Source organism: Dasypus novemcinctus, chromosome 13 (genome assembly GCF_030445035.2).
Source record: "Dasypus novemcinctus isolate mDasNov1 chromosome 13, mDasNov1.1.hap2, whole genome shotgun sequence".
Lineage (NCBI taxonomy): Eukaryota > Metazoa > Chordata > Mammalia > Cingulata > Dasypodidae > Dasypus > Dasypus novemcinctus.
In genome coordinates, this window is record NC_080685.1 from 80131270 (window position 1) to 80153260 (window position 21991).

The 21991-nt window shown below is 32.2% G+C and overlaps 1 protein-coding gene across 14 annotated transcripts in view; it reads right to left on the reverse strand.

Annotated features, from left to right (window-relative positions):
• Window positions 1–21991, reverse strand: part of KCNT2 (potassium sodium-activated channel subfamily T member 2) — a 452321-nt gene that overhangs the window by 368419 nt on the left and 61911 nt on the right. Inside the window, exon 1 of one of the 14 annotated variants that reach the window (XM_071207624.1) lies at window positions 5912–6020. The exons of the other annotated variants lie outside the window; for them this stretch is intronic. Coding sequence (XP_071063725.1) covers window positions 5912–5994 — 83 coding nt within the window. The 5' untranslated portion in view covers window positions 5995–6020. Of the gene's footprint in view, window positions 1–5911; window positions 6021–21991 lie in introns of those variants that run through there. 14 annotated transcript variants of the gene reach the window in all.

The following is a 21991-nucleotide window of genomic DNA, read 5'->3' on the forward strand; positions in this document are numbered from 1 at the left end:
ACTATCAACAAGAAAGGTGTTCTTTAGGAGTAGAAAAAAAGTTGATATGTAATTAAGACTGACTATAGGTAAAACTTGTGAAAATAATTGAAAACCAAATGCAATGGAATTTTTCTTCTTAATGAGAGAATCACATTTTGCCTCATTTAAAGAAAAAAAGGGAATGGCAGTAATGTTTATACTATTGTCTAACAATACGTCAACAGAATATAAAGATACCTGTAAATTACATTTAACCAATATGTTTATACAGAAAGATTTTGTGCTTGGCAATTTTATTTCAAACCAGCTTCCACTTGTTTCATGTATATTTAAGATTTATTTATTTTATTCATACTAAGATGTTTGTAAATTTAGTACCTGTTAATTCATGTTAACAAGAATTAAACTGATTTAGATGGCATATTGCAACCTAGATATATGTGCTGAAAAATAGTACATATGTAAAAAATATATTAGTATTAGAATTACTGGAAGTTTCTAATAAAGAATATATGTATATATACCATATATACCAAAATAATGTTTTGATATATACAAGGAATCAATAAAATCTGTAGTAATCAATATACTAAATTGACATGTGTATGCTTTAATTCTTAAAATAATTTGCTGATGCCTGAACTGACTATATTGTTTGCTATGTATTATATTAAATGACTCTGATTTGCAATTATCAAAACCCCCAACTAGCTGAAATCAAAAAGAAATTTAACATCCCTAATAAGTGAAGAGTGCTAGAATGGAGATTACTGAAGGCATGTCTTGAAGTAGCAGCTCATCATTTTCATGACAATCTAATTTTTCAACCTCTCCCAAATTTGTTTATCTTGCTTTATTCAGAAACAAAATTTCCCCCATGGTAGCAAGATGTCTGTACCTGCCCCAAAAATTACCTCTGTCAGGTTAAGTCTAATATGAAAGAGAAGCAACTCTTTACTGGAACTTCAAGAAAAACTTTCACTGGGTCTCAATGGATGTGCTTGTGTCATATACCCATTCCCAAATTAAACACTGAGGACAGAGGATAGCTTTATAAGATTGGCTTGCCTTTGGTCACATTCTTCAATTAAATTGAGGAATTGGGGTGTAGGGTCAGGTGAGAGGGTTTTTTTTTTTTTTTTTTTTTAGGTACTAGGAATGGGGATTGAACCTGAGACCTCACATGTGGGAAGCTAGTGCTCAGCCACTGAGGTACATCAGCTTCCCTGGATTGGTTTTTCATTTGTTTGCTTGTTGTTTGTTTGTTTTTAGGAGGCACCAGGGAACGAACCTGTGACCTCCATTTAGGAAGCAGGCACTCAATGACTTGAGCCACATTTATTTCTAGAAGAGGGCATTTAAGGCCCACAGAGAGAGAGTGAGGGAAAAGTGGTTTCCCAGAAAGAAATCAAGAATGTTCACCAAAAATAATAGAATGAATGTCAAATGGTGCAAAATAAGTGATATCCACTACAGAAGACAGAAAATAAGCAATTACCTTATCACTATCACTATATTCCATGTCAATTTTTAGTATTTCATAAAATTCTGTTTGTATGGTGGTTAGAACAATGCTACATCATTATGCCAGTGTAATAAATGTACAAGAAAGACATGATATTATGTAAAATACAGCAAGTTATATATTAAGGACATATGTAATAAGATTCATTTTCAGTTTAACCAATATGTCTATGTTAGCAATATTTAATATTTTAGGTATCTGCCTATCGGGGTAGTTCCTAATTATCAAAATTTCATTTTATTATTATCTCTAGTTATAGGTAGGAATGACTATCAAGATATATCTAATTTTAGGTTAACTGTCTTCTACCTTAGAAAAAAAATTAACCAAATGCAAAGTATCAGCATTTATTAATGTGAATTTTTTATTATAAAATCTTTGGTTTTTCATCTATTTTATATTGGCATGGTTAGAATAGAAAAAGTGAAAAAAGTTGATAAAATGGTGACAGGGTTTTGTAAGCCACATTAAAGAGACTGAAGTTAGACTTTAAAAATAATGGAGAGTCACTTAAATAGGGATTTATTTGTTAAACATTTGAAATCCTGAAAGTTCATGTCAGAATAGAGATTATTTTAATAGGGGTTCAAGATCAACTGTAAGAAAACACCAATAGTACAGGAAAAAGTTGGTGTTAAGTAAACAAAAAAAATCACAAATATTTATTAGGAATAAAAGGAAGAAAGTTTGGTGACTTGTTGGATATTCATTCGGAGGTCCTTTTGAAAAACAGGGAGGGGTAAAGTTTGACTCCCAGGTTTCAGGTTCCAATATCTGAATAGATATGGGTGTGATTTACCAGGATTGCTAATACCAGGAAAAGATTAGCAATTCAGTAGTTTTTAATGTTGGAAAATGATGGCAAGGCAAATAAATAATTACCTCAGTTCTAGAAATAGTATTTTTAGCTTTCAATGCAAAATCTAGCTACTCTAGCTACAAATATGGTGTACTCAGAGGAAAAGTCAAGTTGATAGCTGAATACCCAGGTTTAGAGCTGTAGATAGATGTGTGTGTGTGTGTGTGTGCACTCACACACCTATGTGTATATCTCCATATAGAACCCAAATGCTCACTTCCAAATAAATATAATTAACAATATGAAAAAGTTATTATATTTATATATTAATATATTAATATATGAGAAAAATATATGTGAGCAATAAACATTTATTATGAGATATCACTCGTTTGACTCCTCTCTCTCTCTCTCACTAAGATGAAGTATCATGGACTTACTCTTGGTCAGACCCACTTTGTAGTGGGTGATCCAATGTGCTTTTGTTTGCTTCCTCTCTAGAAATGTTACTAACACAAAGCTCTGTTCTGTACTTTTCTGAATCTCCCTCAGCATGTTGATTCTATAGTATGTCCCTCAAAATTTCTTGCTGAAGAGGGACAAGGGCTTTTGAAATGGCAAAGTTATATCTTTTACTTATTTAAATGCGAAAAGGTAAACCTTATAACATTTATGGGAACCGTTTAGTAGCCTCAGTGATCTGTCTCTTGTTATTCAAGTATAATGTGTTACTACCACAAAACTGAAAGTACAGACATAGAAATGTATCACACCACAATAAAGTTAGGTAAAATTACGTGAAATGTGTTCAGAATTATTCTTGTGTAAATGACACTTCACTACACCAAAACAGGGTGACAGAAGTGAGTGATATTAATTATCTTACAAATTTTCTGAAAATGAGGCTGCTATTTTTAGTTTCAAGTACTTTAAAAGCTGTTTGAATTTCTTTTATGAGGAAGAATATCAATAGGAAACCATTATTCCACTTGTGAATCAGCATGTGTTCTTTGAAAGTAGCTTATATTTCTAGCATATGAAGTATATACACTTAATTACTTAGAGACTTTTATTTAAATGAAAATACAAAATTACAATTTGAAAGGTTTCAATTAATTTAATGTGAAGCCAACTTTCTGGTGGATATAATGTGATATAATTTAAATGATGTATACTATACAAAGGGTAGAGTTTCTCACTGTAATCTGCAAATGTTAAATCTACTTCTCGGTTTGCTTACTTCAGCAGTTGCCATGAAAAGGTCTAATTTGGAGTTTGCAGAACTTCAGGAAATCTATTTTACCACAGTGCATCTCCAACCATTATTTAGCTCAATTGTTTTATCCTAATTATGGGCCTGGCATAGAGTAGAAAATTGATAAATTAGTGTAAAAATGAAATTAAAAAAAAAAAAACACCATCTCAAAGAATAAATATGAACAAGATGAAAAACATTTTCATGACCTTTTACATTTCCAAACTTGTATTATATTGATCAGTCATACTATTTAAGAACCCAGATGGATCACAGCATTTTAATATATGCCTGTTATATGTCAGGCACCTATTTTTTCATTTACTATTACAAAAATGCTCTGAGCTAAGAATTATTATCGTCATTCCACAGATGAGATTAGTGAGGCTCAAAAAGTTAAATTGTCCAAGATTACACTGCTAGGAAGTCTTGAAGCTGGGATCCAATAAAAGTGAAATTTGACATGGAGGTAAAATGTATTTTAAAGACTCTGTCTCTCATTTCTTGTACTTTACCTTATACAAATTCTATATGCAAAGTGTCATGTTCATCTTCTACACAAGAAATTCCTTAGAGATAATTTTATTTATAGGTAGTACTCTGAAGCATAGAGAAATTATGATTTGGACAGAGTCACGTCTCTTTCACACAAAGTGACAGAGGAAGTATTGAAAGCAAATCACAACATATTGCTATTAATGAATGCACAATGCTCTATAAAATAATCATGTTAACCAGTACACTCATCAGGATTTCCTTAATAGTTTGTCAAGTGACGGTAAATCAAAGATAGCAAAAGAAATTACAATCATTTGCTAAAGCTGAAATGTTTACATGCTATAAAATCCTTCAAATTCTTCCCCCTATTTCTTCCTTTTGACTTACCAACTTTCTTAGTCTTCTGTGGATTACAATGAACTACATTTAGTAAGCATTCTTTGAAAAACAGGATAATGGTCAATAATGGAATGAGAGTAATCATGTCACTCTCTAATGCTCTCCTTACCCATTTCTAAAGGAGATGACTATTTCTACCACATATACTTCTAGAAAAAAATTTTAAAGCTTATGTTTTTATGACAAATGTCATCTCATTTTTAAACAATTTCCTCATTATTTAATTCATCAGTTTTGTGACCAATATAAATTCACAGAAAGAAAAGTCCTTTTAATTTTACCTAAGATATTTTTCTCTGAAAAGTTAAAATCAAAGTAGAATTACTCTGAACAAACCTTTATATTTCCAATATGACAACCCTGGGTGGCCTCCAGAATTCACAAAGGTTGAGAAATGGTCCTTAGATACCATGTTTTAATGCTCTATGTTTCCCTCTAGACACAAGAGAAAATTCTAAGCTGCCATTTCAAATGCAAAAACAAATTATGTGTGATTCCTTTCTCCACTTAATCATCTTTCTGTTTAAGCAAGAATCAAATAGAATGACATAAATTGACTTCTAATTTTCCAATGATAAACAAGCCAAAGAAGGTGTTATTGTCTATAGAGTCAACAACAAATTAAATAAATCTTTACTCTTTATGGATTATTATCCAAATACTTTATCATAGTCCATTTAAGGAAGAATCATTTTAGTTTTAAGTGTTCATCATAAAAAACACAAGCAGCAATGGAGTAGAGATTTTCTCTTTTGTGGGAGTTTCCTTCTTGCTGGCTCATAGCTGTTTGTCAGAAATAAAAAATTTGTTAGCACTTCCTCTGATCATTAGGCAGAATTATTCCCTTGACTGGTGACATCAATGTAGCTGTAACAATCCCATCTGCAATTCTGGTAGCTTGGCCTAAAATCTACTGATTAAAAAAAAAAAAATTAAAAAAACAGGAGCAGACATTTTGAGAGAAAGCTATTCTATTCATTCAGGAGCAGAAAAAGTCAGGAATAATATGACTGCACATTAGATTTCCTCATGCATTTCACACTTAAAATAATGCTATAAATAAATATTTAATTCAAAATATTTCTAAAAACTTAATGTTAGAATGAGTATCTAACACTCTCCTCTTTAAAACAAAATATACTTTCTATTTGAATAATAATATTAGAAAAGAATATGTTGAATTAAAACAATCCGATAATAATTCAAAGTAGGGCTGCACCTTTATACACAATTATTTTTAAGGAATCTCAGAAATAAATTGCTGAATTGAATATTCCTAATGCTAAAGAGAATTTTCTGAAACATTTGAAACGAGTTCATTTGAAACTACAGATGATTAAAAGTACTCTATTTTAGATAAGGAGAGAAGTAAAGAGTAGATGATTATAGCTTTAGCCATGCTAACAAAAACATTTGAACACTGTTTTTATGATTTCAGCTTCCCCTACAGTACCTTTTTCCTGAATCAGATACCGATGGCTGAAGTCGTGGAAAAGGCACAAATGTAGATCCACAAGGAACTAGCTGTGGAGGCATTATGTCTTCTGCTTAGATATTTGTTCAAGAGAAAGAAATATGTTTACAGCCACAAACTCCTTTAATCCAGTTGTATGATCAAAGAAATGTAGTCTTTTGATTTCACCTTTACTTTGTAAGGATTTTACAGGATGTAAACATTTCAGCTCCAGCAGCTGATTTTTATTTTTTTTAAGGCTATCTTTGAGTCAGCATCATTTGACAGACTATTAAGGAAATGTTGATGAGGCAGGAAGACCAGTGCACTGGTTAACATGATTATTTTACAGAGCACTGTGCATTCATTAATAGTAAATAATTTGTCATGATACTCTTCTCTGCTTCTTTGTAAATATCTCTTATTTATCTTTATTTAGTCTCAAGGTGTTCAGTGTTCAAAATCTAGAACATAACACTTGTTTTAAAAATATAGCCTATAGACTTTTCTGTTAAGCAAAATCATAAGTTAACTTTAAGAAAGTCCTTAATCCTGTGGCTATTTATGCCCACTCTGCACAAAACCCTTACATCTCAGAAAAATATGCAGCAATCACATTTCAATCATACCAGCCATAATTAAATTCTATAACTCTATATATTAAAGTGCACAGAGACTAAATGTCAAATTCTAAGAGGTCACTACTGTTTAGTAAGGCCCTCAGTTGGTTGACACTAATAAAAGTAGATGCCTCTGTAAATGCAGGGACTTTGTATAGGCATAACACAGATGCCAGAATATATAAAAGAAAATATAAATATGTAAGAATTCATAAAATTTAAAAGTATATATAAAAATGAATAAAGCTCACAAAGAGGCAAAGTGTTGCAATTTATATGACATCAGTATTGCATAGTAGGATATAGACACTTCTGGTTGCCTTGTTTTTGCTTATTAAAAAAATATACCAATAGTATTCTCTAATAATTGATACTTGATTAAATATTTTAGTACATTAATAGCATGAAATACTATGCAATCAAAAATATGGTGAAAATCTATTATATATGATATATAATTCATATTTTTTAAGAGAAAAACCACATAATAAATAAAGACCAAAAAAAGCAAGTTACTAAATGCCACTGTGGTTGAAACCCATTTGGGTAAAGCATATATATGTAAATATGGAAAAAGATCTGATATATTATGCACAAAATTATTAGCATTTGGTGAGATTCTGTGCCTTTATAGGATATTTATAATTATTGAGGTTAATCAGTCCTTTCCATCTTTTCTATAAAGGCCATGGACTGTTTACATAATAAAAAATAGAAAGTAATAAAATAAGACACACCATTTATAAAATAGTAAGATCATTTACATGAATTTACTTCCTGAAATGCTTATCTCTACAAAATCACTTTTAGAATGTCATATGCTAAGATTCAAATAACTACCCTCTGGTGACATTAAGTCATTTGAAAATGGGCCATACTGAATATCACATCAAACTATGGTCAGAAATGAGAGATCCTTGCCCTAACAGCTACTTACTATTTAGTGCAGCCAATTAGATGTCAGTTCCCCGCCAAGTTCTCAGGGTTATTAGATTTTAAAAGAGTGAATCAAGAAATTAAAAGAGGCGAATCAAAAGCCAAATATTTAATGTAAATAACATTTATACAGACTATAAGTTCCTGACCTATTACTACTGAGGGATCAAGAACCCAATTACCTAATATCCTCTAACTTTTATTCAGCTGGAAAAGCTGTGGTGGGGAGCATGCTTATGATTCCTTCCAGTACAATCTATGGGCTAGCTTGCTGTTTAGGGGTTTGGAGGCATTTTCTTCAACTCAGCTGAAATAGACCCATACTTTTCCACCAGCCCCAACAGGAAAAAAGATATCCTCAGAGATGTTAAAGTAGAACCCTCCAACAGTCTCCCAACAGAAACAGGTTACCATCTGAGGATAATAATATTGAAAGAAGTAGCATGGAGTGAAAAGAGGATAAACTTTGTAGCCATACAGATTTACATTTAAACCCAGTTATGGGACTTTGAACATGCCAAGGCTTTTTAATCATTCTGAGATGTATGCTTTCTTTTTTCTAGGTAAAACGGAGGTAGTCATTTTCTTCCTTCCTAAGGTTACTGAGAATAAACAAGTGCATGTGAAATTCATAATATAGACATTGACATGTAGTAGCCCCTCCATTTTTCTTTCCTCATGCTTTTATAATCTGCTTTTTTTTATGATTGTCATTATCATATTTGATATAATTTCACTCTGTGGTAAGGTTGCCAAGTATTATTATGGAGAAATGTAGATTTGTAATAAGTTTACTGAAATAATGAAAGTAATTCAAAAACCAGTGATTATTTCAGCACACTCTAGTCTTTCAGTATTTGAGTCTTTCTCAGTGAGGTAATCATATATATGTCTTTATATCAACAATTTAATGTAAGTAGACTAAAATGGTTGCTGATAAAGTGAAGATTTCTGGAAATTTCTGGAATTTAGAAGCTAAATAAAGTAGTGACTGGGAGTACCTGGGTGGTATAAGTAGTCTTATCTTAAATTAACTTTCTTGTTATGGTTATACTTAATCACAAAGACATTTACATATGTGGTTTAGCTTCCACTCCTCAATTCTACAGTAAAAGTGAGTTTTTTTGGTAAGCAAAGTCTTTGTCAGTCTTTCTTCCCTCTTAGGAAAGGGTTGCCTTATCACATGTTCATATTTATTTATTTCACAGTGATTACAAATGAGAATCAACAGAAATAATATTCTGATTTAAAACTTAAGTCCATAAGACATCTTTTCAAAACATGAGAGTTTGAGCAAACAGTACATGCTGCCAGGAACAATTCATTCTGACTCTTTGAATAGTATCATAAACACCAGCAGCAGCCAAGCAAGAAACAGGGAAAAAGTAGGTGATTTTTATAATTTCCATGTAATATATATGCATATCATCTAAGTTTTCAAAATTAAATTAACAGAACCATTCAACAGCTAAGTTCATTTTTAAACTTAATGTCCTAAGATTTCTTTAACATTTATTTCTTGTAGAGCTCAAACTTGGAACATAAATAACTAAAAAGACAGAAAAAATGTTCAGGCAAATCAGAGAAAAGATATATGTTTTTGTTTACTAGCTGCTAAAATAAAAACCACACAATGGGTTGGCTTAACAACAAAGTTTTTTTGGCTCATGGTTTCAGAGGCTAGAAGACTTGTTTCCTGCCAGGGGTTGGTATCTTCTGGATGGCAGGCAATCTTTGGGGTTCCTTAGCTGTTTCATGACATGGCAATGTACATCGTAGCATCTTCTTTCTTTCTGGGTTCCACTGACTTCCAGCTTCTTGTTTTTCCTGTCTTCTTTTTCTGTACTATTTGCTTTGCTTATAAGGACTTCAGCCATATTGAATTAAGGCCCAACCTCATTCAGTTTGGGCACACCTTAATGAATAACATCTTCAATGGTCTTATTTACAAATGGATTCACACCCACAGGATCAAGGATTGGGACCTGTACATGGTTTTTATGGGCCACAAGATTCAGTCTTCATCAACACATATAATCCTTGAGATCATGTGCTTATTATAACCATCCCTGAATTTTCATCATACTTAGCAAAATTATAATTATTAAATAAAATAAAAATTTTAAAGTAGAAAAAAGTTAGTATATTTCAATAACAGAAATGTATCAACAGCAGCATACTCTTTAACATGTTTAATTTTTCTCTGTGGTTGAGCTAAAATCAATTACTTCTGTTCTCTATTTGAACATAACCATATATAAAGGGATATTTAAACAATATTCCTCTTTATTAATATGCTTTGAAGTACGATCAACTTATTGAGCTCCCGTTATAAACCAAGGCATAAAACCATATGACACAGACATTGCTATGGAATAGAGGAGCTCAGACTGCTTACTTCTCCATATAAACTTGGGGACATTGTTTTTCCTACACAAGCTTTGGTCATTCAAGATTCACCCCTTCTCAAGGAGACCAGCAGTAATTCAAAAGCAAAGGAAATTCTCAAATAATGGACACACGCAGAAACCTCTATCTGCTCACAACAAAATTTCATTCCTTTCCTGGGAAAATCAAGGGTAATAAACTGATATAGTGAATAATACTAAGTATTATTTATTTACTTCAGTAAGTATTATAAATATACTTACTAAAGTGATCATTTAGGATATCACAATCCACTTAGGTATTGCTTATGCCTACAAATACCTTCTAAAGCAAAAGATTTTCTTGCTGATGCTTACAGAGTGACCATGAGAAAACTGTTGAGGTAGTAAAGTTTTCTTCCAGTGATAGTCCTTATTTCTCTGTGGAGGTATCTTTATGTTTCATAACGGCAAGGATCATTTAAAAGGAGAAATATGATGATCTAGTAAATAAATTTGTGATAGCATTATTATGAACCACATGTATTTTGAAAGTTTTCAAGTTCTTAACTTTTTGTAGGGTAGTTTCCCCACATTAAAATGAGAGCATTTGACTACTTTCCAAGCAGGTCGGAAATATAATGATTCTTTAATTCAATCCTTATGGAAAGAAAAATCTCAGCTAGGTTATAGGAGTATTTATTTATTCATCCAGTACTGTTTATACCTTATGTTGTGAACAAAAACTCCTTGCTCTCATAGAGTTTAATTTTAGTCAGAAGAATCAGAAATTAAGCATAGTAATAAATGTTTAATTACAAATTAGAATAATTACTATGAATGTAAAGTACACAATGCTGAAAGAGTGAGAAGAGTATAAATATGAGAAAGTTCTCTCAGGATCTATAACAAATACACAATACTAACACGAGGTGTTAATAATAGGATAGTTTGAGGGAAACATACACCAAGTATCAGCTATGGACAATAAATAGCAGTTTAATATTATGATGATGTTCTTTCATCATTTGTAACAACGGGTCACAACAATGTAAGGTGTTGGTAGTGAAGCTATGTGTGGGAAACCTATATGGTTGTTTTCTTAACTCAGAACTTCTCAAATTAAAAAATGATAATAAAATATACTAAGAAAAGCATTTGACAAAAAAAAGGATGAGAAGTCTGAGTGGGTGTTAGGGAGGAAAGACCTCAACACCTAACCCAGGATCCTGGGTCAAGGGGCGTCTCTTCTCATGGATAATCTGCCCCCCAAAATAATTTTGTTAATTGCAAGTTGGCATTCATTCACAATTTGGAGATAGTTTGTGATAATTGTCATTATCCCAGTATTGCATTCAGTGGGCAAGATCTTGAAGGGTAATGGATGGGAAGGAGAATGGAAGAATCTTTATTACTGAAAGACGTGTAATGCACTATTTCAGAAAACCAAATTTTGCAAAGCTTGCACCCACTAGCAAATGATTGTGCCTATATCAATGTTGAGTGCTTTTTTTGATAGCTAACTATTTTCAGTACATTTATTCTTTGAAATAAAATCCTAAATAGAGATATTTTACTATGGAATAAACTGATTTCCTACTAGAATATGAAGGAAATTGTCTCTACCTTCAAAGTACACAGTGATTAGGTACATTATTTTAAGGTTTCTTATTTTGAGGTCCTACTTGATGCAATAAACAAATGCAAGGAACAAAATTATTAACATAACATTTGCAAGATATAACTATTTAATTTGCTGCAGAAATATCTATGTCCTGAGATTATTCTCAGATAAAGAATAAGAAAGAAATAGGGACATTGGTGAAGTTGTTGTAAACTAAGTTAAGTATAGCAAATATATTAAAAGAAAGCTGACATCTTAGCCTGTAAAATCTTAGTGAAAAATTGGACAGAAGACTATTTCTTAAATTAAAAGGTAAAACTCTGAGACAAAGGAAAGTAGATTCAAAATATATAAAATGAAATCTATTTCTTTTTATCAGTTTATGTTAAATAAATCTTAAAATACACTGCAAGAATAAGCAGTCCACATTATTTAACTGATACATGCTGTTACCAGTGGCACACTGTTAGTTATTACTGTAAAAAAATCTGTTTAAATAATTCAATCAATCCCTAAAATATTATGACAAAATCTCTAAGAAATAAACTAATATCTATCTAACAAAGATATGTTTAAATTTGAAGAATTATAAAGTCAATAAAAATAGTTTTTTGTTTTGCATCTGATTTTGAAGAGTAGTCAAATCCTATTGACTATCGACATTGTGAATGTAATTCAATAGTACTGTTGAATAAAATGATCAAATTTAATTTTTTTAAATCCAGAAAATGTAATAAGTGCTTTTATATATTTCAGAATCTCCATAAAAGAACGTTTCATTCTGACTCTCATCACTGTCAAAAAAAAACTCTTAGTGTTATCATCCAATGTTGCTCTGAACTTCAGAGGATCCAATAGGAAATGCACTGAAATTGAAAATTTAAAAATTAAATTATACATATAAATGCAAGGCAGGGACTATATTTGAAAAAAAATCCCACTTGCATTTCAAACTGCATTTGGCAATTTTTCAATCCAGTTCCCCAAAGAAGGAAGCTAGAGGGAGCAAAACCACTCAGAGGGAAAAAATATAATGCAAAACAAACATGAATTCAATTTCTTGTTAATGTCTTTGAAAAAACAACATTATGGAACATCAACCAACTGATAAACAATGAAAGTTTGAATGCTTATCATGGGCAAAGTGTTGTGCTAAGTGTAAACAGCACTTGTAAGTGCACTTGTAAGTGGCTGAAAAACAAGTTGCTCAGTTTTAACAACATGGACTCATACAAACCAATGTTAAAATCTCTTAGCAAGTATATGGTCTTGTAAATGTTGCTTATCCTCTTTCTTATTCCCTTATTTATAACTTCAGCTATAAAATAGAAATAATATCTACTTGCATTAGTCAGCCAAAGGGGTGCTAATGCAAAATACCAGAAATCAGGGTTTTTATGAAAGGTATTTATTTGGGGTAGAAGCTTAAAGTCACAAGGCCTTAAAGAGTCCAAATCAAGGTACCACAAGAGATACTTTCTCACCCAGAGGCTGTTGCCACATGTTGATGCAAGATGGTGGGCGATGTCAGGGAGGGTTCAGTCTTTCTTTTCCTCCCAAGCCTCCATGGTCCCAGCTTCTTCCAATCTCAGCTGCAGGCTGGGACAAGTCTTGTCTCTCTCCTAGGGTTTGTTTCTCTCCCAACTGAGCTGCTGCGCTCTCTCCACAAGACCAGTTGTAAACTATCTGGAGTATGGCTTAGCTCTTTTCCCAGGGCCTCTGCCATGTCTAATAGAGCCTTCTCTCTTTCCTTACATATCTGCTTCTCTGTGTGCTACTTCTCAGGTTCCAAGATCAAAATAACTTTCTCTTCTGCCATGTCATTTTCTCTGGGAATCCCTGCCCACCAAAGGGACTCAACAATCAACTGATGTGGCCCAATCAAAGCCTTAATCATGATTTAATCAAGTAAAAGTGAAACCTCTGAATACACTACAATCTAAGGGTATCACTAGCCCAGAGGAACAGACCAGTTTACACACATGATTAGTATTTCTTTTTGGAATTTATCAGTAATATCACACTATTTCATAGGGTTGGTATTTAAATGAAATAATGTACAAAAAATATCTAGCACCTAATCATCAAACTATAATTGTTACATCTTTTCTTCTCTAAGTGATATATTGAATCAGACATGTAAGACAAAAGTCAAATTAATATATATGTCAAATAAAACATATAAAGCCAAAAATTCATTAGAAATGAAAAAAGGCATATTTTAGATCCCAGCTACAGAGCTTGCTGTATACCATGGATCAGCAAACTAATACCCATGGGCCAAACCCTGCCCAAAACCTGTGAATTGAGAATGGATTACATTTTTAGATGGCTGAAAACAAATCCATAGAAAAATAATAATTTATGGCATGTGAAAATTATATGAAATTCAAATTTGTGCCCCCAAATAGTTTTGTTTACTAAAAACGTTGCAGATTTAAAGAAAAATCATGCAAAAAATACAGAGTTCCTATATATACCCCCCACTCCATTTTCCCTATTATTAACACTTTGCATTAGTATGGGACCTTTGTTACAACTGAGGGTTTTTATTCTAGTACCATACATACAAACTAAAATTTTCCCTTTTAACCAAATTCAGATATACAATTCAGTGTTAATTACATTCCAATGTTGTGCTATAATCCATTACCAAAAATTTTCCATTTCCCCAAACAAAAACTCTGTACCATAAATAAAGTTTTGTCGGGGCAGAGACATGCTTATTCATTTACATATTATCTACATATGATTTTAAGTTACAAGAGCAGAGTTGAGTAGTTATGATAGAGACCATAAGGCCTGAAAAGTCTAAAATATTTGCTATATGGCCCTTTGCATAGGAAAAGCTTGCTAGTCCTTGCTCTAGAGTGCAGTATATTTTATTTTCTGCCTTAAAATATGTTTTAGTAGGGTTTTCCAGAGAAACAGGAGCAAAGGGATATGTGTGTGTATTTACATATTTACTTGTTTACTTATTTATTATAGGAATTGGCTCATGTGACCATGGGGAATGGCAAGTCCAAATTCCATAGGGCAGGCCACAAATTGGAAACTCGATGACAATGAAGCAGAATTCCCAAGGAGAAGCTGATTGACATAGAGATAGAAATTCTTTCTGACCGCTGAAATCCTCAATTCTCCCTTCAAGGCCTCCAACTGATTGGATGATTTAAGACTCCTCTCATTGCTAAAGGCACTTCTGTTGATTATAGATGTAATTAGCCATGGATACAATCAACTGACTAATCATGTAGATCCATGTATGAAATACACTCACATTAACAATCAGGCCAGTGCTGACTTGACTAAACAACTGGACACCATAAGCTAGCCAAGTTTACTTGAAATTAACCATCACGATAAATTTTGTTACTATTAGCAGCACATTTAAGAGATTCATTTTCTAAATTATAGAACAATTACTCTTAATAATCTGATAACACATTCCACACTTTCAACCACTATTTCCTATGCAATGAAATAATAAGTTGAAACTAACAGTGCTTAATGATTCAAGATGGGATGCAAATTTTGTAGGTAGAAGGCAAAATTGGTAGAGACATTTTACCATACCCTTGTAGATTTACTGGTTACTAATATGCTGTATGTATTGTATGCTACCAATTCAATTCTTAAAAAATTGTGTTTTCAAAGATAAGTCATCAAATTCTCTAAGTACAATCATTTTCTGTGGCAAATTAAAATGAATACATATATACACAATATAATTTACAAAAGAAAGAATTATATGAACGTTCATAATTTTAAAGATAATGATTTAAAAGGTTTAAGTAACTCATTTTAACTGATCTAATGCCTACCTAATATATTCTATTAAAAGAAGTGTGTTTTTAAATGTGCTTTTTGAGTAAAGAAAATAATTTCTGAATCTCTTTCTATGAGCTGACCTAAATATGCACTGCCCTTTCATAGACATACATACAAAATGACAATTCTTTTCAAGATAAGAAAATGAGGTAACTATATAGCATTTGTTTTAAGGGTGTAAAACTTCAGAGAGCAGTGATTTGTAGCAAACACAAAACATGTTTATGGAACTCTGATTTCCTAGAATATGGAGTACTGGATAAAGGATATGGAGCTATAAGTTTATGATATCTGAAGGTAGCTGGAGAAAAACAAGACCCCAGTAAAACTTTCTACAATGTTTCCTTGTTCTTTTATAATTCTCCTTCTGGGTTCTTCAACCTCCTCACTGTTTGGAGAGTCAAGGTTCAAAAAAATGGAGTTAGGAGCAAACAATTTATGGGAGAAAAAATAATGAATGTTTGCATGAAAATTAGAAGTTCCATTATTTAATTAATTCATCCATTCACTAAAGATAGATAGATAGATAGATAGATAGATAGATAGATAGATAGATAGATAGATAGATAGATAATTTCTTTGTTCTGCTATGGGTAAGGTGTGAAACCTTATGCTGGGGAAAGACCAATGAACAAAAGATACACAGTCCACCTCATGAAGACAATAAACAAGTGCTTATGTTATAAGATGATGAGTATTGAGGAACTGGTGGTAAATGTATAATGAAACAATAGCTAAAGAAACTAAAGGAGGAGGAGTTAACTGGTACAGGTTTCAACAAGGCACTCATTGAGAAAATTTCCAAGGAACAAAGTCAAAGGGTAAATTTCCAAGGAACAGGAAGAAAAATGTTCCAGGCAACGTGAATAGCAGAAATCAAAGAGAGAGACATTTTTTATAAAGTTATAGATAAGTAATATAAATATTTAGCAAATGTGTAAACAAAAAATGAATTTAAAATTATAATTGTGATAGTAATGAAAACTCCTGACTTAACAATTCTTAAAGTGAATTCATTAGAGTTAAGCTTCATGTATAAAAAGTTTGGTTCATGATTTAATTAATTGGTCACTTCCAAACAATTAGATTTGATAAGTAGATAATTATCTGATCTGTCTTTCAGCAATATCTTAGAGATTAACATTTTAACATACTGCACTGGTGCATATTCTAAAATCAAGACTAAAATTTAATCTTTGTAAAATATCTCATGTAGATCTTGTATTATTAATCTGAAGTTTCATCCATATAACAACAGAACCACAAATTTTGTCTACTGGAAGATAAGAGAAATCCAGATATAGTGAAACAATAGAAAACTTGTGAAATATAATTTGGAAGAATCACCCCATTTGGGTGAATGGGTGTCTGCTCTCCTTGAGGGGTGCACTCTTTGCAAGTAGGCCTCCCTTATGCGGGGACTCCCCTCTGTGGCACGGCACCCCTTGTGCACATCAGCACTGTGTGGGGGCCAGCTCACCACATGGGTCAGGAGGACTTGGGTTTGAACCCTGGACCTCCTATGTGGCAGGCATACGCTCTATCAGTTAAGCCAAGTCCACTTCCCTCTATTCATTTAGATTCCTCCCTCCCATGCAGTAGATCACCTGGTTGGAGGGGAAGAAGGAGTAGCAGTAGAGATAGGGATATGGTACAAATGAGGTACCCAGAAATGAAAGTTACCTGTTTCCTTGGGGAAACAGATGGAAAGAAAGAGGTCAGCCTAGAGAGACTGCTAACTATGATGGGTGAACAAAGAAAAACCTGGACACAATGCCCAAAACTGCACCCCATTTGTCTTTTTTTAAATGGCTTAATTGAGATATAATTCACATAGCATACAATTTACATATTTAAAGTATGTCACTTAAAAGTTTTTAATATAGTCACAGGTTTATGCAACCATTACCAAATCTAACTTTGGAACAGTTTCATCACCCATACCCATAAGTAGTGTACTTAACAGGCACTAGACAATCACTAATCTATTTCTGTTTTTAATGCTCTGCCTATTCTCAATATTTCATTAAACTGGAATCATACAATAGTCTTTTGGGAGTAGCTTCTTCTGCTTAGCATAATGCTTTCAATGTTCTTCCATACTGAAGCATATATCAATATCTCATTGCTTTATATTGCAAATTATATATTCTATTATATGTATATATCACATTTTACTTATCCATGCAGGGTTTGATGGACATTTAAGTTTTCTTTTGGCTATTGTGAATAATGCAGCTCTCAACATCCATGTACAAGGTTTTGTGTGGACATAAGTTTTTATTTATTTTGGGTATATATGTATGAGTGGGAATGTTGCATCGTATGGTGAATCTATGTTTAATCATTTGAGGAGCTGCCAGATTGCTTTCCAAAGTGATGGTACCATTTTACATTCCCACCAGCACTGTATGAGGATTCTGATTTCTCCACATCCTTGTCAACACTTGGTCTCTTTTTTATTATAATTATCTTACTAGGTATGAAATAGTATCTCATTGTGGTTGTCATTGGCATTACCCTGATGGCTAATAATGTTGAGTATTTTTTCACTTATTGGCTATTTGTACATGTTCTTTGTAAAAAAGTCTATTCAGACAGTTGTTTTGTCTTTTTATTATTAAGTTGTAAGAATTGCTTATAGCTTCTAGGGGCAAGTCCTTTATCAGAACTATATTTGCAAATATTTTCTCCCATTCCATGAGTTGCTTTTCACTTTCCTGATGGTGTTCTTTGAAAGACAAATATTTTTAATTCTCATAAAGTATAATTTATTGACAGTTTTCTTTATTCACTTGTATTTTTGATGTCATACCATTTGTCTTTAATTATAAGGAAAACTATATATCTTCTTGAGATGGAGCCTAAGCGCTACCCCTCTCATCCTTGTGGTATGTGGGTCTTCTCCTTAATAACAGCTAGAAATTTGATATTTATATTTTCAACAGATGGACACTTTATCATAATTTTGAACATTTTTCAAGTCATCTCTTTTTTTACCCAGTGGCTCCCTGACACCACAACTAAGAACACTGAGTAGTCCCCTGAAACAGAAGATGGGTGCTAATATCCAAAGGTATTAAATGGTAGCAGAGAAGGAAAATTCTAAGCATCAGTGTATGATGAGTGGTGAAATATACCTCTCCTTGTTAGAAAAGCTATTACTACTATGTTAAAATAGTAGGCAAATAAAGAAATCTGAACACATACACAGAGTTCCTAAAAAAGAGAACAGATAATGTAGGAAAAAAAAAATTATTAATGATATTATGGAAGAAAACTTAAATGACAAAAAGAAAACTTGAATCTCCAGCAATTTAAAACTCACTGCACCATTAAAAAATAGATAAAACTAAAGCTTATCCTACTTAAGGTACTGAACGTCATAGAAAAAGAATTTTATATGTATTCCATAAAGTACAAGGAGAGGGTAAATAGATTCGAGTGATCCTATTTTACTCCATGCAAATTGTCCAAGCCAAAAAGCATTATCTACTCTATAATAAAGGGTAACAAAAGAATTATATACCCATGCAATTTGCCCTTCCTATATAAAGGCAACATACTTTCTCAAGCATGCAAGAAGTCAAATAATCATTTGACTTTCTTGGTAAGAGAATAAAAATATTTAGTGAAATCTTGGAATTAAGAGTTGAATCAAACAGTTGTGGTTGGGCATTCTATAATAAATACTGCTAGTAAGACAATAACTGCCTATATATAGATATAAACTTAAACAGCTACTGAAATTATGATTGTAGAATGGAGTGTGAATATTAGAACTTTGACATTGTAAAGCAAATTGTTTCTATGAAACAAAATTTGGAGGTAGCAGCATGAGGCAGTGCAAGGGTACTTACGTCCTCATCCTTCATTGGACAGACAACAGATGTCTAATTTGAAATATATCTATCATCAGTGTTATATTTAAGAAGACTTCAAATCTAGTAACTTTTCATATAAAGAAATATGTACTTCAAGTTCACCAATACCTTCAATTTTAAGTATTTCATTTTAATAAAGTGTGCAAATTAAATATCTTCTCTTTAAGATAGTATATTTAGCATAATTCCATTTTCATAAAAGTCTATCCTGCCCTTTCCCCATCCATCTATCCATACATCTATCCATTTATTTAAATACATCTATCCATCTTATTTAAATTTATATTGTATATAGAAATGTCTGAATTTGTTGTATGTTAGCAATGTTATTTCTGCAAGGTTAATCGAGTTTCCTTATTTGTATTTTTCTGTATTATCTTTCATTTATTATAAAGACTTGTATAATTTTTTCAAAATCAACACAACTATCCTTTAAATATTGTTATTAGGACCCCATCATTTTACAGGGTAATGTATTAGAAGTAAATCCCAATGTGGTGGAGTCCATAGGAAAAAAAAAAACTATTTTAATGCAGTGCTTCTCAATCTTTAATGTGAACACAGATGAGCTATGGATCTTGTTTAAATGCAAATTCTGATTCAGTAGGTCTGGAGTGAGTCCAGCAATCCTATATTTCTAATGAGTCCCCAGGGATGCACATTGGGTAATAAGGTCTTAAGGAATCTCAAAGTTGATCATTAAATAAGCAGAACATGTATAAGCCATAAAAATGAGAGCACCACAAGAACAAAAGAAAGCAATAATAATTAGTAAATTAAAACAGTAAAAACCCACTCTCTTGCATTGGCATTTCTACTCTCCTGAGTAACTAAAAGAAGCTCTATAATCACAGATCTTCAAAAAGGTCATTCCTTGAAATTTTACAGTTCTGCTAAAGCAAAGTTACTCTATTGTGTTATTAAATGAAATTTATAATTTTGGAATATCACAGTTTATCATAGTTTGTCAAAGACTTCCTTATGCAAATAGAAGTCATTCTGTTACATTTATTCTTCTGACCCCATTTTTTACACATAAACTCTAAATATTGCAAAGTGATCTACCAAATGTGAACATTCATAGGAGAAAGTTAGCACTGAGTTATTCTGTAGGTAATAAGCCCCCTCGTACTAGAGAGAGAGAATGATCTATGGACAAATCTATAAAAATCACTCACAATTTTTATGTGATCTGAAGCATCACTTCACAGATCCCAAATAGTCCACCTATGATCTGCTTATAATGAATTAAATCCTTCTATCTCTGGTAATTACAAGTATCTTAGAGCAATGTTTCTCAACTAGTGGACTACAAACCACCATCAGAATCTGTTGGAATATATTTGTAAAAAGTGGACATTAAAGCGCTACAAGCTAAACCTGTAGAAGCCAAAATCTGGATTCAGGCTCCAAATGTATGTCAACAAGTAACCCAGATGATTCTTACAACATATACTAAAATTTGACAACCATTCAGGTCTCTTATTTAGCCACATTAGAGTATATATTTTCAATTACTGACTGAGAGGCAGAACTTAACTGAATAGAATCTCAGTATTTTTACTTAGGTTAAACTAAACAGGTAACCTTAAAACAAAATCTTACACAAAAATGAGAGATGTGTAGTGGTCCCTGAGGCTTGGATGACAGCAGAAAGATGAGCAAGAAGAGAGAGGGAAGAGAGGCAATGAGATGGAGGTGAGGATATCACAAAGACTGACATTGTGTGGTTTACAAACTTTCTAAGATTGACCTGTTTCTTTCTCTGGGCAAACAATGTAGAGCTATAAAGGGTCTTCTAGTTCATTCTTGTCAGTTACGAACAGAATGAGAACCAGGGGTGTTAAATGGCTCTGTTTACCTTGTGTTATAAAGATGGAAATGAAATCCAGGTCTCTTATCTCCTAGGCTGTCTCTTCTAGATTCACCATTTGATTTCTCACAAGCCCACTCTCTCAATAGATAATAGAAGAAAATATGTAATCATATGTTTTTAAATCATTTTTCATCTCTAATATGTTCTGTATTTCTAACCCTAAATACATATGCCATTCATAATAATGAGGTTCCAAACATAACAAACTAGAAGACACCAAAAGATGGTGGTATGATAGATATGACAATAATTATCTTGCTGCCATTGTGTGAATTTCTGTATTACTATCCCATTCTTAATTCTATTTCATGAAAATTATAATTTATATAATTCTAAGGACTCAGCAAAATAAAATCATTCTAAGGAACGAGTAAAATAAACCTCAATTATAAAATATACCCAACAACACTTTTCTTTCTATAAGTCCCAGATCAAGACTCATTTAAATAAATTTACTGAACTTATGATTCCCTCCAACTCAACTCATCATAGTTCAAAAATTTTTTAAATTCTTTAGATTTTGACTGTTAAATAGAAATCAACAGCTTGTCTCCAAATCAATCCCACTCCCATATGCTTATTACCAGTTTAAAAGGAAAGAAAGCATTTTTCAAACAGACTAAATTTCAAAATGTATGCACTTTCTCAGCAGGAGTGAGGGAAAAAAATTTAAACCAATGGATCCTGGCAAAATTCTTTGCAAAATCAAACATTTGGATTGTCTATATTCTTCTTAACTGTTTTGCTTCAAGTGCCATGTGTAAGAAAACACACAGAATGAAGATTGCTTATTTTAAACATGGAACATTTTGTGATCACTCTGTCAGGAAAATATGGATTTTTATATTACATGTAAGTAATCTCTGTATTATATATGCTATTATAATAAAACTACCGAAATGAAGAAAATAAACTTTAGCTTTGTAGTATTTCTTCAATACAT